General features: G+C 43.6%; 1 protein-coding gene across 2 annotated transcripts in view; it reads right to left on the bottom strand.

Annotated features, from left to right (window-relative positions):
• The window catches only part of LOC148012131 (tRNA ligase 1-like), a 225,849-nt gene that overhangs the window by 82,276 nt on the left and 123,366 nt on the right, over positions 1–20,207 (bottom strand). For both annotated transcript variants that reach the window (XM_087669540.1, XM_087669539.1), the window contains one exon: positions 3,039–3,103. In XM_087669540.1, coding sequence (XP_087525666.1) covers positions 3,039–3,103 — 65 coding nt within the window. The remainder of the gene's footprint in view (positions 1–3,038; positions 3,104–20,207) is intronic.

Raw genomic sequence — 20,207 nt, forward strand, 5'->3', positions numbered from 1 at the left:
ACATGATTGGATGTAGACAGCAACGGGCACCTTTAGTTGAGATGTCCCCCACAAACGAGGTGTGGGCACTGAAGCTAGAGGGACTGAAACTTACAAAAAGGAGACTTGGTTGAATGGAGGGCAGCCTATCTATTTATAGAAAGCTTCGGGACCTCATACCGCACACCATTTTAGAACTATCTAAAACCACATACCATATAAGGGCTTTCATTAGTTAAGTATTTTTGGAGCTGTTTAAGAGGCTAATTCAGCATGTAATGCTTATTTTAGCTTAGCAATCTTGTCTATTTATAGATCATTAGATCCTCCCAAATTAGTGTTTGGCTTATCATAACAAGCACTCTCTAGGAAAAGTTTGATGAAACTTTTGGTGATATACATGTTTGGGGCTATAATATATAATGCAATTTTTAGCTCAACACATTCTGCATAAGCATTCTCATTGTGTGGTACTACTCTATGGATCCCATTGTATAGTGATCCCATGAGCACCCCATTCACTTTGGATCCCAAGAAATCTTGCCTTACAATGGTCGCCTACATATCTCTTCACAACTCTTCAGCCTTACTTCATCGTCGACACCCTTGCCGATGGTTGTACACATGCTCTTTGTTTCATGATTTGTAAGCCAATCCTCCCTTTCCCCCAATGGGCACAAATGCAAAAGAAAAAGAAAAGAAAGGGTTCAAAGTGGTTAATAGCTGAGGTAACATGGTTCATAGTTGCCTTATTGGACACATCCCAGTTCACAAGGCCATATCTAGAAGTAGTTTTGAAGAGTGTCAACAACTCAAAGCTATGGGGAACAAGAAGCTTTTTCTAAGGTAGATTTGTTCTCCACCTCTTGACAAAACCCCATCCTTCCTTCCTTAAGCCTCCCTTGAGTTTGGTAGGGTCTTCTTACACTCTTGATACAAGTAGTTTGAGTTTCCAAGAGATTGATGAGGAGCATGTGAGCTAGAATAAAGGAGTTTAGGATGCAAAGGAACACTCTGTGAATTATTGCCAAGTGGGCAGCTTGGAACACATGTCTCAACCAAGGAATTCAACATTTGAGAGGCATTTTCCATCCATTAAATTAGGAGAATTTGATGTACGTGATGGGGATGACTTGACATGTGCCACTAAGATGGATGAGGTTGACCTATGACACCAAAATTGAGTACAACTAAATGATCCTATCTCTCATGATGGATACACAAAGATAAATAGAACTAATATAGAATGCTATACTGATCCTTCCATCAACATATAGAAAGCTCTAGCTCTACTACCATCTACAAGGTCCATCATAGGGTTACATGGAAGGGATCCCAACCCTCTATGATGGAGTTGAATGAAGTGAATCTCCTAAAAAATGGTTAATTCTGGTGAGAGATCACAGCCTTAATCCTCTGATAACCTTATGGGTGTCATCTAGCTTGACAATGGGATCTCCTTTGCATAGCTTTGTAGCTCTATCTTTATTAACGCTACATAGTCCTCTAGTCTATGGATTTGAAAATGGTGGTCAAATCTGTAATGGTGGGGGTATGACCCAGGAGAAGTCTAACCATGTTCATCTTCTTATGTCCTACATACCCGTAGCCTACTCAAGGGCTTGACCCATGAATCTTGGTGTCTATGAATATCCAAAAGGAAGAGGCCCATGCATCACTAGTCAAGGAATTCTATAACTTGAGGTATGGCACCAAATCCCTTATAGAAAAGACATTGGTAGTGGCTTCATATCTCACAATAGACATGACTCTGTGTTTGTACTGCTCCTCTATCTCCACCTCTTGCATCTAGAACCTCTAAGAGATCCCGTCCATCCATGCCTCTCTCGAATATCTTCCTATCTCAAAGCGGACATGCTGTGTAAATGTCTGCATCCAGCAAATGGCACATCTCCTCAAATTTCATACACATGTCCATCTCTCCTAGTTTAGGAATGAAACCATCCAAAAAAGACATGGAAGACTTGCTTGTATAAAAGCCATCTCTGTTCCAACTGACGCTACTGGTGAAATCCTTGTCCCTCAATGACTATTTTGGTGAGCCGTGTCACTGCATCCATCTCCAACCAGAAATCCCTTAGCCATGTCCTACTGTGGGCAAAAGCATCCTCCGTCTCCTCTATAGCGATTTCTAGGAGCATAGTGCCAAACAGGATACCTTCAGCAGACATGTCTTGTAATCTGTGGATGTACATAATTACAGGGCAGAGAGCCCAACCATGATGGGGCAGCAACTAGTTGCACAAGGTTGATCTAATTAGCACTGATAGGTTGCTGCATATCACCCTCACGCTATCATCAAGACCAACTGTCTCTGCATCTTTTTCCATCCACTGTGGACTCTGCACATCAGGATTTGGGTGATTAGTGTGTCAAAAAGCCATAGTTTAGCCCTTGGCTCCTGGAATCTGATTTGGGCACACTGCAGCCCTCCTCATAGAGAAATTGAGGTTCTCAGAAGGTGACCCCAACCTTGGTAAACGAACTGCAGGAAAGGGGTACAGTGGCAATTCAACCTGCAGCAGAGGAAGGAGATGAAAGAGGGAGGAAAGAGAAAGGGCTGAAGAACAGGCAAGGGATGACACAAACAGAAAACTGCAAAAGATCCATCATCCCCCATTGTCTTAGACGCATCAACATTTCTCAAATTTGCACTTAAGTTAGAAATCTCCGACACTTTCCCCAAATGTACTGCTGACATGTCCACTTCCTTTTCTGATGCCTATCCATTTCAAGACATGCCCTGATTTTTAGTTCTGATCTTCACAGTTTTAGCAGTGCCTTCTACAACTTGCCAAATATCCTTTTCAAGAGAGAATAAATACATTAAAAGCCTCTTGTTTGCATATACTTGGGAAATCACAAGTCCAAGTAACAATTGGGGAAAAAAATGAACTTGAATATTGAAAATTAGAAGAGAAGCAGATGCTTCCCCCTTTGCAAGAGAAAACAAATATGCTGAAATCATTACATAGATCCAAGAGAGAATAAAGTACAAAAATGCATTTCAACATCGGACGCTACAAGAGAATTCTAACCTGATCTTCACTACCTTTGTGAGCCGCGCATATTTCACGTAAACCTGGCTTTAGCAGCTTTTGAGCTATAACACACAAAATGCCAAAAAGACAGGCATGGTTAATGGACTAGCATTCAGAGCCTACAGTATAAAAGCATTGTTTTGAAAGTGCTGAGAAGAAGCAGTATGAGTGTATGTGCACGCTCACAGTGAGTGCATGGTCTGAATTGGAAAAGGCACCTCAAATATAAAAAGAACCTTTAAAACAAATCTTTTTTTTTTCACTCAATGTTCAAACGGTTAAGCCAGAACTTTGTTAGAGTTGAACTCTCAACTATTCATGTTTAGACATGAGAACTATTGTTGCCACACAGCAAGCAAATGTCTGCTTTAGCCTGGGAAAAAAAAACAAAAGAACCTTCAGGTTGTCAAGCTGTCCGAAATAAGAGATTAAATTGCCCTTTGATCAATGTGCAGAAGACCATGGACAGGCAGATCCAAAAGCTTGCAACAAGAAAGTCAAATTTGCAAACAATGCAGCAATAGTGATGTCTATAAATTATTAAGGAGGAAGATATGGACTGGTTGAATTCTCACACCCCTCAAAAAAGGTGCCTCAACCTCTTGTTCTAGCAAATGATCACAGCAACAGATTTATGCTATTCATCTCACATGGTGAATATTAACATAGCCTTAGTATCATTTACTTTTGTGCCTTCTTGTATATGGCAGCAAGAATTTTGTTGGTAGGGTTGACAGGGGTCTTGGCAATAAGACCTTTGGAGCCTCGTGAGTGGCAGCTTTGGATGTTGTATGATACAGCATTGGATGAGTTGGATTGAGATTCACCAAGTGGTATTGACTTTTTTTTATTATCTCAACAAGCACCTTTTCCAATTAAACCATAGCAATCAGGAATACTTTGGCGTACCAACCAAGAGCAAGCATTGGGCAGAGCATGTCATTACAATGCATTTTAGGTATGCCTTCTGTGGATGCAAGCATACGTCGCAACAAGTGATCTAAACATTTTCTTTGGAGAACTAGTCTATCAGAGTTTTGTTTCTGAAAGAAAATAAAATTGTATTTAAAACACCCTGGCAGAGAAATCAAGGTGAGATTACAAGGAAGAACCCATATACAAAAATTGAAACAAGGAGTAAGTCTGTCTCCCAAGCTGGCCAACTCTGTGGGATCAGAGTGGCTGGGCAAATCCCCTATTTATAGACACATGAGCCAACCAAATGTCTTAGCTAGCACATGGACAATTTAGGTGCATTAAATATTTGATTTTTGGGGATGTTTAATGCATTAAAAATGATATCCTAGAATCACAGAATTTATGGGATATGGTTCAAAGGTTGGAACCCCAACAAGACTCTAGTTGTCCATTCTTGGAAGCCACGAAATGCCTCTCCCATTGTTGGGTTAAAGGAAGCATTGCTTCCAGAATTCCACTAATAGCTTCAGCATTCTGACCTTGCATATGAGCGGTGGAAATATATCACCAATTACTACATTATGCTCAGATATTCAACCAATTTCATAACAGTCACTCTTTAGATGGGCCCTTCTTACCACTTCTTCGAAGGGGCAGCAAGTAAAAGGCAAGAAGACACAAGACTAAAATCAAAATCAAAACCAAAACCAAAATCAAACTCAAAACAGTGAATCACAAGGAGCACCCAGTCCTCTCTTAAACCAGATGGCAGAATACGCCTAAGAAAAATAGGTTTCTGCCAACATTGTCAAAAGGCTGGTCATTTTGAGTCTTGACAATGAGTGTCACTCAAAGGCTAGAGGCGTCCAACCAAAACCCAAACATCAGACTCGCCCCACAATCTCAGAGTAACCCCAACAGGGAGGTAGGGTGGTGGCAATCAAAATCAAGGGTAGCAGAGATCTAAGCCCACATAGCCAACGGTCATAAAGATCACAATCAGAATTGTTCCTGACGCAAAAAGTATGTCTAACTTGCCTGTTGGGCCATCAACAAACTTTGATCCTGAGACCCACATCATCTCCGTACAGACATCCACAGCTGAGAGCTTGGTCAACATTCACAAGTTACCCCCTCAACTGACAACCACATAGGCCCACTCTACCCAAGTAACACTTCACCTACTTGGATTGAGGACAGAGGAGCCACACATCACATGACCCACATTCAAGACATTTTTCTCACCCAAGGCCCTACAGCCAGGAATTTTTGATATGGGAACAACACGTCCGTCAAGATCTAAGGTCTAGGTTGCATCAAGTTTGATACTAACACAAGCCCTGATCTTGCTGCGTTGGACGATCTCTACTATGTCCCCCCACTAGGGATGAATCTTTTATCCATTTAGTAGCTTTGCCGTTTTAAGCGAGTAGTTTTCTTTACTATGACCATCAATTTCATATCCCAGCTATTGCTAGGGAACCAACAAATGAGGAGCGTTTCTGGCATTTTCACTTGGAATACCTTGGGTATGACTCTTTACGAGCTATCACACTATTAGATAGTAGATGGCCTTCCTTGCTTGAAACTATCCAAGGATCTCTATAAAGCTTGTCAGCTTGGAAAACAGCATGACACTACATTTCCTCGATACACCACTCACAGAGGTGAGGGGCCTCTTAGGTTAATTCACATTGACCTTTGTGGACCAACATCTACTACCACCATTAATGGCACATTGTACTTCTTTTTGATAGTGGATGTACTTTCAAGACATTTATATGTGTGTGTGTACTTTTTAAGGCATAAATCTCACAGCTTTGCATATTCTCCACATGGGTGCATTTAATGCAAAATTAGAGGCTGTCTGTATAGATACCATAAGAAGTGATAGCAATTGTGAGTTCGTCTCCCATGAGTTCTCCGAGTTCTTACATGAGTATGGAATTTCTCATCAACTCACCTCTACCAACTTCCCTTCTCACAAGCGAGTCATGGAGCATAGAAACCAAACAGTGATGAACATGGCACACCCTATGATGTTTGTACTAGAGCTCCTTGAGCGCCTATGGACCGAGGCTGCTAACACTTCAATGTACATCCTTAACCAGTGCCCATGGTGGTGCCTTAGAAGAGCCCCTTCGAGGCGATCTTCGGCACTCAACCTCTTATTTCCCACCTTAGAGTATTTGGATGTCATGCTTACCCCCACAATCCTAATGACAAAATGCGAAAGCTCATGCCCTAAGCATATCTCTTGATCTTTGTAAGACACTCCTTCAAGGCAAAAGCATACCAACTACACCAACCTCCAAGCTGATTCCTCAACCTATACTACCTAAGATAGTGCCATCTCAATTGGGTCTACTACCCGCTCGTAACCCATCTCCAAATTCTTCAGTCCCCCAGGTCCCCCTCCCACAGACCCATTGCCTCGTTAGTACCAATAGACCATGGGGAATTTGTGGATCCTTCCACCAAATTCCATGCTGCAGAAACCTAGAAAACCTACCTAGCTTGCACCCACTACATCATTTGCGTCTTTCTTTACAATAGATTACATAGTGTCTTTGAGCTGAAGAGCTGGCAAGAGGCTCTAAAGCATCCCGAATGGCGAGAGGCAATGAAAAAGGAGCTTGAGAGCATTGCCAAGATTGGAACATCTACCTTGCTGGATCATCTAGGCCACAAGAACATCATTGGGACCAAATAGATCTTTCAAACTATAATGAAACTTGATGGGACCTTCAAAAATACAAGGCTTGCCTTGTACTGTAAGGGTTTCAAGAGAAGTACGGTGTTGAGTCTCGACTATGAAGAGACCTTTCCTCCAAGTGTGTGGTTGATATCCTTCCATTTGTTAGTTGCACTAGCCGCTCACCATAGTTGGCTCCTCTATCAAATGAACATCAAGAATGCCTTTCTGAATGGCTATTTGAATAAAGAAATCTACATGCAAAAGCCTCCCAAGTTTTCTTGTTCAAACTGTAAGGATATGGTCTCTCAATCATAAAAAACTCTTTATGGGCTGAAATTTTTGAGCTTCAGTTAATTGAGCAATATTGCACTGATTAGACTCCACCTATGGCCATGCCTCTTGATCCCACTGTGAAGCTATCTTCCCATGTTCAGCCCTTCAATGAGCATATCCATAGCTCTGTGGTACCAAGACTTCTCTATGTTATGGTAGCAAGCTTTGTGGTACCATACGGTTTGCATATGTTCGAATTATGCCCAAAAAAAAACGATCATTTAATTTGCCTATTTTTTTGGCTTGTTACACATTCAAACTTCTCTTATTTCACACTCCTCCCTCTTTCATACTTCTTCCTCTTCTGTTCTCCCTCACCTCATCCCTTATCAAAGGGCAGCCTCCTCCCCCATCTCACCACACAAATCACCCTCCATCTTCATCAATCTCCCTCTCTTGAGCTCAACTTTCAAGCCACTATCTTCTTCAATCACACCCCCCCCCCCCTCTCTCTCTCTCTCTTTCGTAATGGATGTTATATTTATAAAGAACTAAACAACAAAAGAGTTACAAAAAGTCATGGCAAAGACGCAAAGGAAATTGCCATATGCCAGGGAAGTAAGTCCTCCCAAGGGAGTAAGTCAAAGTGCCGAATGAGATCTATCTACCAATGCAACACACCTTTAAGCCTAGCAATATGTCCCTGAACATTAGAGGCTGAATCAAAAAGAAAAGCATTCCGAATGGTCCAATTGTGCCAACAGCCCCAGTATCTAAGAAAGTGAAACAAGATCTTCATATGCGACTGGGCCGGTGTGGGGTATTTGGGCCGCACAAAAACCCAATCAAAAGGGCTTAGCGAGAAACCAACCACTGTTCGCCAAACCGCTGACAAGAGTAACCAGATTTTCTTAGCGAGAGGGCAAGAAATAAATCGATGATGGGCCGATTCCACACTGGTGGTGCAAAAGAAACAATTGTCATTGAAGATTCGACGCTTGGAAAGGGTTGAAGCAAGAGGAAGACCACCAATCATCACCCTCCAAAGAAAAACCTTGCATTTAAAAGGTGTCTTATTCAACCAGCCCTCCATCACAATTACCTTCCACCATGACTGAGATTTACGCAATCCCCATATAGTATTAGCTTTAGTAACCAGCCATTGATGATCTTTAATCAGAAGATGATACACCTGGTTAGCTGAGGCCTTTTCCAAATTCAGCCGGCCTGCAAGGTCCCAGTCTTGCCAGGGACGATCCGAAGCAAGGGCAGGAAAGGGTTGTATGCTCTGGAGCACCATCAAAAGCTGTCCCCATAAATCACGGTATCCACGAGGGATCCTGAAAAGCCTCCTGGGTGTACGAAACGATATCAACACATTGCGACTGGCAAGGGTGGCATCTGGACCTGAAGTCAAGCCCAAACGTGCCATGCGGTTAAATTTTGGTCTGAGCTCATGTTTGCCTTCCCAAGAAAGTAATCACAAGGCTACCAACAATTCCAGTTGAAAAGAGTTAGTAGCTAAGAGGTCCTCTGCTGGATGCCACTGAGCCTTCTGGAGAACCAATTTCCAAGAACATACCAAATGAGCAAGCAGGGATGATGAAGGACTAGAAAACCGAGAGTCTGCATTAAGAACATGCCACCAAGAGCTCCGAATTTGGATATTACCATGCACAAGCCCATGATCCTCAAGAAAATAACAGGCTATAAAGACCCATGGGTGATGATCCAAGCACATGGCACGAAAAAGAGACCAACAAAGTGCCAGCATATGAGTTTCGACATCCAAAATAGCCCCACCACCCATGCGTTTGGGGGTACATGCATGCGACCAAGAAATCCATGAAATGCCCTCATGCAAGGAGTCCTCCTTCCATAACATGAAACGAATGTATTGAGCAAGAGCATTCAATGTAGTAGTAGTCCAAGGCAGCAGTGGCAAGAAATATGTGAGCATTGGTAACATAATTGTCTGAGCCACTTTGAGGCGAACATGAAAGCGTCACGCCTACGACTTCCAATACAGAAACTTAGCTGCGAGTTTCTATGAAATCCACTCTAGTAGTTGCTTTGGCCGAACATCAACACCCAAAGGGTACCCAAGTTGCCTGACAATGGAACCACAGGGGACAACCATTCCCTGCCAGTCCAATGACTGTAAATCTGACTCCGTGCAACTGAGAATGGCTGATTTCAAAGCATTGATATAAAGACCAGAAGGATGACCAAAAAGAGTCCAAACATCCAATGCTTTGTGAAGATTATCCTTGTCCGCACGCAAAATTATAAAGCTGTCATCAGCCAAGGATTGACTAATGAAGTGCTGTCCAAAAGGAAGAGATAATCCAGCCAACTGAGTAGAAGCTGCCATATGAGATAACATCGAAAGAACCGGATGAGTCGCAAGGGCAAAAAAGAGAGGACTCAAAGGGCAACCCTGTCTCACAGAGCGTGCAAGGAAAAATGGCTCAGTAACACCACCATTGAGCATAACTCGCGAAGAAGCCCCAACACTAATTGTGTAGATCACACGAGACATCCGAGTACCAAAGCCCATAGTAGACATAAGTTCTGCAATGAAAGACAAATCTAAATAATCAAAAGCCTTTTCCAGGTCCAATTGAATCAATACCACCTCTTGATTAGAGTGCCTTGCATAGTCAATAGCCATTTGCACATTTAAGACATTATGCAGAATGTTTCGGCCCTTAATGAAACCATATTGAAGAGGATGCACAATGGCAGGAAGATGCTTATGGAGCCAATTCGCCATTACTTTGGAAAAGATTTTATACATAGAACCCATCAAAGAAATTGATCGCCAATGTTTCAACATAGACGGCGAAGAAACTTTTGGAAGCAATTTGATAAGTCCTTTCCATGAGAAAGACATGAACCCCGTTTCCCAAACCTGCTGAAACAACATAGCCATCAATGGTTTCACCAGTCGGGTAGCAAAAACCTCAAAGAATTCATTGGTGAGACCATCCCAACCAGGACTTTTATCCTTGGGCAAATGTAACAAAACATCCATAACCTCCACCTCACGAATATCTGTCTCCAAAGTAGTTTGCATGTCATGTGGAACCTAATTGCGGACCAAATCATAGAAAACCGAGCCGGCATGAGTAATTTGGTCAAAAGGTGAAGGAGTAGAACCAAGAAGGTCTAAAAAATAATTCCTGCACATATTCACAATAGTCTGAGGATCAATGACCATTTGACCTACATCCTGGAGTCTAGTCATATTCTCTCGAGCAGGAGATGCATGGAGAGCTTGAAAAAACTTACGAGTCTGATAAGCACTATCTTGCAAATTCTCAGTCAAATTTTGCAATTTGGCCTGTTGATAAGATTTCAACTGAAACTCTTTAATAAGATCAACCAAACGCATAGCCAATGGCAGCAGAAATACATCATCTGGAGTCTCCACCAATAGAGAACGAACCAAAGCCAATAATTCCTCCGCTGCTTGTCGACGCCGCCGACAAAGAGAGGCATGTTGGATCCCATACTGCCGAACAACCCGCTGCACATTAGAGAGCAATCATTCAAAAGAAGCATTGCCCTCAGAGGAGAAGTCCAATAAAAATCTATCAATCAATTGCTGCATATAACCCTGAAAGATTGAATGCTTCAAATAAGATGAGTTGAAACGCAAAGAGAGTCTATCCAGAAATTGCTTAAAAGGTGCAATGGGTTGAACAAGCATCTCAAGCTGTAGAGGAAAATGGTCCGACAAGGCATATTGCTGCAACACTTTCATTTCCAGCATCTCAGGAAGAAATGCATCATCCTGCATGACGTACATGTGGTCCAACCGCGACCATGTAGTTGTATACTGCGCAAAATGAAAAGTAAACCGTGTAGAAGAAGGGTGTAGCCATGACTAGAGATCTTGCTTTAGTACAACAAGAGCAAACGCATTCCACACACGACTTTCCGGAGTGTCCATCACCGAATGCTCTGATGTGGACTGTGAAGGATCAACACACATATTAAATCCCCCATCAAAAAACCCCGTCTGCCAAGTGACAAGGAGGTCTGCAAAGTATTCCAAAGATCCCGGCAGGATAAAGGGTCATTTGGAGCATAGAGCCCAAGTAACCATAAGATCTCTCCTTCAAATAAAACTTCAATCACCACAAAACGACCATGTCACAAGACATCCCACTGATTCTCATGGAATAAACTCCACATGGCATGTTGCCTCTCTCTCTCTCTCTCTCTCTCTCTCTCTCTCTCTCTCTCTCTCTCTCTCTCTCTCAACTTCTCTTCCTCTCCTCTCCCTATTCCTCTCTATCCCTCTCGCTCTCTCTCACTTTTAAGTTTCATTCATACATATTGTATCCTCTCCCTCTCCCTCCCACTCCCTTTTCCAAATTCCTCTTTCTCCCTCTCTCCTCCTTTCTTCTCATTCTTCTTTACAATCCCCACGCTTCTTCATGATCTATCTTTAAGTAGCACATTTTATATGTGTAGGCTGATTTTATATAAAACTTTACATGTATTTTGTTAATGAACATACAAAACACCATATTTTATTCTTAAAATTGTTGTGTATGTTCCATACCATACATATTCATGTACTTAATATATCATACTAAACATACGAAACAACCCTAGGATCCACCATTTCCATATCATACATATTCACATACTGAATATATTGTACTAAATATACAAAACCACACTAGGATCCACCCCGTTCATCACAAGTCACATGTCAATCTCTACAACAACACTAACCACATACTCCCCATACTTTTCTTTTTCACCGATATCCACGGATCGTCAGGATAGCTTGTGTATTTTGTGACCAGTTGGATTTGACACTTACCTTCTTTTTTTTTCTTTTAGGAGGGGGGACAGGCGCGCGCTGTGTTTGGTTGTTTCCAAATCACCTTTGCAAGCCCCAGTAGGCCACTATACTGCCAACAACCACCCTTTGTCGGATTCCTCAACCTCGCTGGGGTGACAACCCTCTAGGCTCCCTCGGAAAGATACCAATCAGCTCTATACTCTTCTTAGGTCCTTGGGCACGCAACATGCACCCTTGGCCCAATGCCTTGGTTGCTTTCGCGTGGATCACCTTGGGATGATTATGGCTCACAAGTTGCAGGGTAAAACTAACTCTAGTTGCGTCACGGATAGGTCTAACTTACTTTAAGGCCTATTGCACTTTCATTCTATCATTCTGGCACTCAAATCTTTGAAGTGTGGAACTGCTACCCACTCTTCCTCATTGTCTTGTATATACCATTTTGTACCTACTCAATTAGTTTATCATAGCATTAGATGGTAGCTTTACTGGGACCTAGAATGTTTCCCTGACATTTTGTATGTAACATTTTGGTCTCATAGGCCAACTTGGCCTTTCGTAGACATTAATATAACTCTCTCTCTCTCTCTCTCTCTCTCTCTCTCTCTCCCTCTCTCTCTCTCTCTCTCTCTCGTGAAGATAATTGAATTAAGTAGTAAATATTTACATGAGACCATCAGGTCAACATTCTCACTTTTTCTCTTACATGCTATTACATCAGACCATCATGTCAGCATACTCAATCTCTCTCACACTGTCATTGCAGAAATTTACAAGATGTGAGCAAGCTCTCAGAACAACCTATTACATAACCAATTCTAATAAATCAGTCAGAAAGAACAGCTAGAGAAGAGGGAACAATCGCCAGCCAGGGAGCAGCAATGTCCGGAAGGACCAAGTCTGCTGATGTCATAGAAGTGATTTGCCATAAGACCAATCCACGCACGTGGGCCACATGCCCATGGATGCAGGATGCCAAATCAAAAATAAAGGCATTGCGAGTACGCCATATGTGCCACGGGGCTGTCCATCTAAGAAAATGGAATAGATAGGAACAATCTGAAGACAAAGAGGGCATAGATGACATATTTCCCATAATCCACGAACGAACTAGTATGCGGTGCTGGGTCACCAAGAACCACACACGGGAAATGAAATTCCAGATCTGTCTCACAATAGGGTAAGAGACAAAGAGGTGAAGCAATGTCTCATCGCATGTAGTACAGAAAACACAACGGCATGCAGAGATCTTTTGGGCATGAAGCACTTCTCCCGTTGGAAGACCCCCAATGAACAGCCTCCACATGAACACTTCACCCTGATACAAAACCTTGGACTTCCAAAGCTGGATAAATCTATCCCCCACTTCTTTTTGCTATCCCTGAGATGCCAAAACTTATTAACCTTCCCCGTGACCCATCTTTTAGCTTCCATCATCTAATGATATATCTGGTGCGCTGACCTTTTCTGAAATTCATCAAGAAATAACTTCCAATCATGCCATGGATGCAATGGCTGTAAAGCAGGCAAAAGGAGAGAACCTCTGAACACAAACTTGAATTGACGACCGAATGTCCCTGCATCCACGAGGCACCCTAAAGTAATGACGAATACGCCTAAAAGAATAAAGGCGGGCCTGCCCAAGAATAACCCCATCACAGACTATCTTCAACCATAACCTAGCCATCTGATTAAACTTATCTCGCTGCAAATCTTTGTGTGGCCAATCCAACAACCTTGAGGAAGCCAGTATTTCTCCTTGCAGCTAATTTTCCTCCTTACGAATATCCGGAGGACGCACGACAGCAAAACAAAGCATCTCTTGCCAGGAAGCAATTAAATGAGAAAGGAGAAAAGACTGGGAGATCTTTATGGGCCTCGTAGAACTAAGCGCATGCCACCAGGAAGCATGAATAATCATGCTTCCATGAGAGATGCCAGTCATTTCTATGAAGAATTCGACAATATCTGACCAAGGATGACACTGAATACATAGACTCTGCAAAAGGGTCAACCTCAAAGGCGGCCATATGTAAATTAACATCCAACAAAGCTGCACCCCCCATCCTTTTCGGAGTGGTCACATGCTGCCAGGAGATCCATACCTGCCCCAAACGATTGCCTTTCTTTTTCCACAGCATAAATCTAATAGGCTCGACTAATTCCAAAAGGGACTTCTTAGTCCAAGGCAGTAATGGCAAAAAGAACGAAATCATCCTCATCATGATCCATTGAGCCACCTTTAGCCTAACATGAAGAGGCCAACTTTAAGATTTCCAGTACATGAACATGTCATGGATTCGGGATGCCATCCAATCCAACAAAGCACGGGGAGCAACCTCCACACCAATAGGATATCCCAGGTGTCTAGTTATATTGCCCCTCATCGGGATCACAATTCCATTCCATCCCGAGGAATGCAGATCATTCTCTGTATAGGAGAGAAGGGTGGATTTCTGAGTATTAATGTGAGGACCCGATGCCAAAGCAAAAAGGTTCCAGGCCACCATTGCCCGATTGACATTAATAGGATCCGCCTTAAGCAACATAAAAGAATCATCTCCCAAAGATTGGCCCACCAACTAATCACCGCCAGGAAGAGATAAGCCAACTATCTCACTTGAGCTGCCAACTTATCCAATAATGAGAGCATCGGGTGAGTTACCAAAGCAAACAACAAGGGGCTGAGTGGACAGCTTTACCGAAGAGACCGAGATAAGGCGATTTCCTCCATACTCCCTCCTTTAAGAGCAATATGGGCCACAGCACCCTGACTGATGGTATCAACTAGAGAAATCATACAGGGGCCAAAACCCATTGTAGACATTACTTGCCACAAAAATAACCAAGTGACATGATCAAATGCCTTCTCAATATTCAGCTGAAGCATAACAACCTACTGGCTAGAAGCTTTGACATACTCAATTCCGAGCTAAACATTCAAAATGTTGTGCATAATATTCTGACCTTTCACAAAACCGTATTGATGTGGATGAATGAGGAGCGGGAAAACTTTTTGCAATTTGTTGGCAATAATTTTGGAGAAGACTTTATATAACAATCCCATAACAGAAATGGGTCTCCATTGTTTCAAAGAGGTCGGAGAGGGAACCTTGGGCAACAATCTAATGAGAGCAATCTTCCAATCCATAGGCATCATACCAGAGTTCCACACCTGCTCACACAAGAGAGTTAATGAGTCCTTAAGCAGTTGCACATTGGCTTAAAACTGCTCATTAGGAAGCCCATCCTAGCCTGGGACTTTTCCTTCGAGGCAAGTGAGACAGCACTTCTTCCACTTCCACTTCAAAAATATCGGCCTCCACTAGATTCACCCATTCTAGTTCGACCTGATACCTAACCAGGCCACAAATGTATGTTCGAGCAGAGAGAACAACGTCTGTAAGGATCTCTTGCGGACCCAACAAGGCCCTGTAAAAGTCAACAGTCATCCGAATAATGGAGGCAAGATCAGTCGCCATATCACCTTGCGCATCCTTTAAGCGCACAATATTTTCCCAGGCATATTTATGATGCAGACGAGCAAAAAATTGATGAGTTTGACTGTTGTTATCATGTAAAGCTTCGGCTTTGGCTAACAGTTTGTATTTTGCATACTCCTCTTCCTGAAGAGATTGGACCCTGCCTTTCAGCCATTCAATGCATGTGAACAAGTCATTGTTAGAGTCCCCAGTCTGACACAAAGACAAGGAATGAACTGACAAGGATTGAGCATGCTGCAATTCAGCTCGAAACAAGGAAGCATGCTGAATACCATATTGTCAAGATAGCGCTGGCGCATTATCCTTGAAAACTACTCATGCTTCCATTCCTGTAGACAGAACCTTCAAGCTAAAAGAAGCTATTAGGTGTTGAACATCCACCAAAAATTGATTTTTCTGCAAAAAAGATTGATTAAACCGAAGAGGCAAATGGGCAAGGAGAGCCTTGAATGCATGAACAAGTTTGTGGCTCATTTCCAGGACCAAAGGGTAATGATCTGATAGAACATTTGGCTTTCCACCCACATATCAATGACTGCAAGAAGAAAGGAGTCACTTTGGTAGATGTAGATTCTATCCAGTCTGGCAAAAGTATTTGGATGTTGAAAAGAGCGATAACTATATTAGGCTTGTGATGGATACATCCAGGACCACATGTCCTGTTTCAAAGATGTCGTTGCAAGAGCATCCCAAGCCTACCGCTCAAGACCATCCATAACCAAATGCGGAGAGGTTGCCTGATTTGGAGAAACACGACATTAAAGTCACCCATAACAAAGCCTTGACGAGCCAAGGCAAGGCAGTGCAGGTCATCCCAAAGCTAACGCCAATCCCTTGCATTAGAAGGAGCATACATGCCTACAATCCACAGAACCTCCCCCTCATAACATGTTTCCAGGATCAGAAATCGGCCACAGGTATCTTGAGAAACCAATGCTGGTTGCAAGGAGGGTTTGACAGCCAACATAACTCCCGATTTGTATGGAGCCCGACCACTAAAAACGGTCGCATAATCCTTATACACATAAGAAGATCTAGCTAAAGAATGTTGTTTGTGCTCCACAGAACCAAAAACATCGCAATTTCTGGCAAGCACAACTATCCACAACCGATACTGCTTGCTGCCCGAAGAAATACCTTTTACGTTCCACAAAGCAAGTTTGATGATCAATCAGAAAATAAGAAAAACTACTGAACCATCACTTTCCCTTTCCCTTTTACATATATAGCCTTGGCAACCTAGAATCTCTCCATTTCAGTACGTATAACATCTACAAGATCTGCTCTCTGCAGACCCGCAATCCAAGCTCGGAAAGGAAACTGCAGTTGCTAGGAGCGGAAAACGTCCTGACGAGGCACAAGCCTTCCACAAGCATCGAATCGCAAGGCTGAATCAGAAGTCCTTTTATCTTCCACTGCTGGGGTATGCAAAGATTGAGGTTTCATATAAAAACCCCTACCTCTGCATTGGAAGGTCTGAGTGATTGAGGGCGGCGAAGGATGGGCAGGATTCAATTGAGAATCTTGCCTAGCATTATGATGAACCACAGTGACCCAAGAATCCTCCTGAGGAGACAAATTCCGCCCTACCACAGTCGAAGGACGCTCCCCACCCTCGTGAGGATCATTCTTCTTGCCTTCCTCACGACCTTGTTGGGAAAGGTGCTCTAGGTCAGGTATTGTTTGCTAAAACATGTGCTGAGAGTAGTGGTCTTGCATTTCCATATCTTGATCCATAGGGCCCTGCACTACCTCCGTATTTTTGTCGCATTCCGAAACGAAATGGCCCAACTAACCGCATCCGAAACAGTGTCCTACAAAAGTACCCCATTTCAACTCATACACCAACATTTTTAAGCCTGGAACTTCAAAACGAATTTTTTTCGAGCAACGTTTGCCTGTATCCCACAGCATACATGCCCTATTCCTATTACAGGAAGCCAGTCGAGGTCCCACCAAAACCTCACCAAGGATTCTCAGTACCATAGGGAGAAGTCTCCAAATATGCGCAAGAAAATCCACCACCTCTACCCAAATTGGGCAAGCCTGTCTCAGCATGTCCTGAAATTCAACCATGGGCCTCCAAGGGACCAGATGAACTAGCTGGCCATCCATAAACAAAGGAATGCATTGCATAGCAAGAGCATGTACTTCCGTAGAACAAAACAGAACCTCAAAGAACCACTTCGGGCCATCATAAATCTCTTCAACCAAGGGAACCTGCATACGTCCTAAAGCATCATCCGGGCACTGTTTAGAACTGACAAGCATAGACTGCAGCCAAGTACGAATTCTGGTGATCAAAGAAGTCCTTCCAATAAAATAAAATATGGCTGCCCTCTCATGAAACGCAGCTATCTGTTGTAGGACTAAGTTGGTTCCCATGACTGCTACTACTTGATCCCCTTCCGGTAATGTATTAGCTTTATCCTCATTACTGTGGATATAATCCGACATAAGATGATTGGCAGTGGCCAGCATGAACTGCAAAGACCCATTAGGTTGCAGACACCAAATGTGAACCTCAGACTGAGGCAAATTCGGGCTGAAAGGCTAGTTCCTCAACCGACATCCAATGACGTTTGCCCATCTCTTCACTATCCAGCAACGGCCCGAGTTCATCTACCAACGAATCACCATCCGAGTCAGACAAGTCTTTGTCATTCCCTTGCCCGATCTGCTCATCGAGAAAGGCCATATCGATACCATTAGATTCCTGCAAGTTTGCCATAGCTGAAGCAAATTCCAATCCCAAAATTCTTCCTCTATCTCTCTCTCACTCTGTGCAAAACCCTCAGAATGTGCTGCAAGCTCCCTGCATAGTTCCAAACTGATAGTTCGTTATTAAGCTAGCTGTCTGAAGTGGCCTTCACGCTCTCTCTCTCTCTCTCATACACTATCGCAAAGCAAGGTAGCACAGGGAAGAAGGGCACGTAGCGCAGGGCGACGGCAGATCGTAGGCAAGGCAGGCACGAGCAGATGCAGACAAGCGAGAGAGGCGCACAGAAGCAGGGACCCGCAATGCCTTGGTCTGACAACGCGCCCTCTCTCTCTCTCTCTCAGTAGCTCTCTTTGTTAGAGCAAGGCGACCTAGAACAGCAGGTCGCATGCCAATAGGTTGTGCTGACAGTTAGGTGGACACAATACCTGGACCAGACATGCTTCCTCTGACAAAGACATGTTTGCACGATGAGGAGGACCACAGCGGGACGGTCAAATCCGGTGAGCATGCATTGGCGCGATGGACGAAGCTCCGTCTGTTAGGGCGCGTAGGTCCAAGCGAAGGCAACGGCAGCGACCCGCAAGTCAAACGAGCAGCGGTAGGGCTAGGCGCACAAGCAACGGCATCGTTCTCTCTCTCTCTTTTTTTTCATAAAAGGTAATTGTATTAATTACGAAAAAAAGTACAAGATGACTTGATTACAAGATACATGACGACAATCCAGGCCATCATGTGAAAAGGAGCTAAGTGCTACAAGTTACAATGTTATGGCAAGGAGGCAGATGAAATTGCCATAAGCCAGGGACGTAAGTCCTCCCTAGAGAGCAAATCAGAATGCCGGAGAAGATCCAACTGCCAATGCAAGAGGCCCTTAAGCCTCGCAATATGTCGCTGAACATCATAGGCGGAGTCAAAAAGAAAAGCATTCCTAATGGTCCAGTTATGCCAACAGCCCCAATATCGAAGAAAATGATACATGAGTTTCATATGTGACTGTGCAGGAGTGGGGTATTTGGGCTGCCCGAAAACCTAATCAAAGGGGTGCAGGGTGAATCCAACCACTCCTTGCCAAATAGCCGACAAAAAGAACCAGACTTTTTTTGCGACGGGGCAAGAAATAAATCTGTGGCGGGCTGATTCCACAACAGTGGTGCAAAAGAAACAGATGCCATTGGAGATTCGTCGCTTGGAAAGAGCCGACGCAAGCGGAAGACCACCAATCATCACTCTCCAAAGAAAGACTTTACATTTGAAGGGGGTCTTGTTCAACCAGCCCTCCATCACAGTTGACCTCCACCATGATCGGGATTTACGTAAGCCCCATAAAGCATTGGCTTTGGTAACTAACCATTGTTGATCTTTGATCAGAATATGATAAACTTGATTAGCAGAAGCTTTGCTTAAAGTCAGCCGGCCTTGTAGGTCCCAATCCTGCCAGGGATGATCTGAAGCAAGGGCAGGAAAGGGTTGTCTGCTCTGGAGCATCCGCAAAAGCTGTTCCCATAAAGGCCTATATCCCCGCGGGATCCTGTAAAGCCTCCTAGCTGTACGAAAAGATATAAGCACATTGCGACTAGGAAGGGTGGCATCCGCGACCGAAGACAAGCCCAAACGAGCCATCCGGTTGAATTGTGGTCTAAGCTCATGTTTGCCTTCCCATGCAAGTAAACGCGAGACTGCCAATAATTCCAATTGAAAAGAATTACTAGCCAAGCGATCCTCCGCTGGATGCCACTGAGCCTTTAGGAGGACCCGTTTCCAGGAACATACCAAATGAGTAAGCAGCGACGAAGAAGAACTGGAGAACCTCGAATCAGCATTAAGAACATGCCACCAAGAAGTCCGGATTTGGGTATTGCCATGTAGAAGCCCATGGCTCTCAAGGAAATAACGGGCTATATCGACCCATGGATGATGATCCGAGCACATGGCGCGGAAGAGAGACCAACGGAGTGCCTGCATGTGAGTTTGGGGATCTAAAATAGCTCCGCCACCCATGCGTTTGGGGGTGCACGCATGGGACCAAGAAATCCAGGAAATACGTGCATGCAATGAGTCCTTCCATAGCATGAAGCGAATAGACTGAGTAAGAGCATTGAGAGTCGTAGTAGTCCAGGGCAACAATGGCAAAAAATATGTGAGCATTGGCAACATAATTGTCTGGGCCACTTTGAGACGAATATGGAAGGGCCAGGCTTGAGATTTCCAATACATAAACTTAGCCACC

Source organism: Lygodium microphyllum, chromosome 27 (assembly GCF_053477565.2).
Source record: "Lygodium microphyllum isolate KBCC chromosome 27, Lygodium_microphyllum_v1.1.10, whole genome shotgun sequence".
Taxonomy (NCBI): Eukaryota; Viridiplantae; Streptophyta; class Polypodiopsida; order Schizaeales; family Lygodiaceae; genus Lygodium; species Lygodium microphyllum.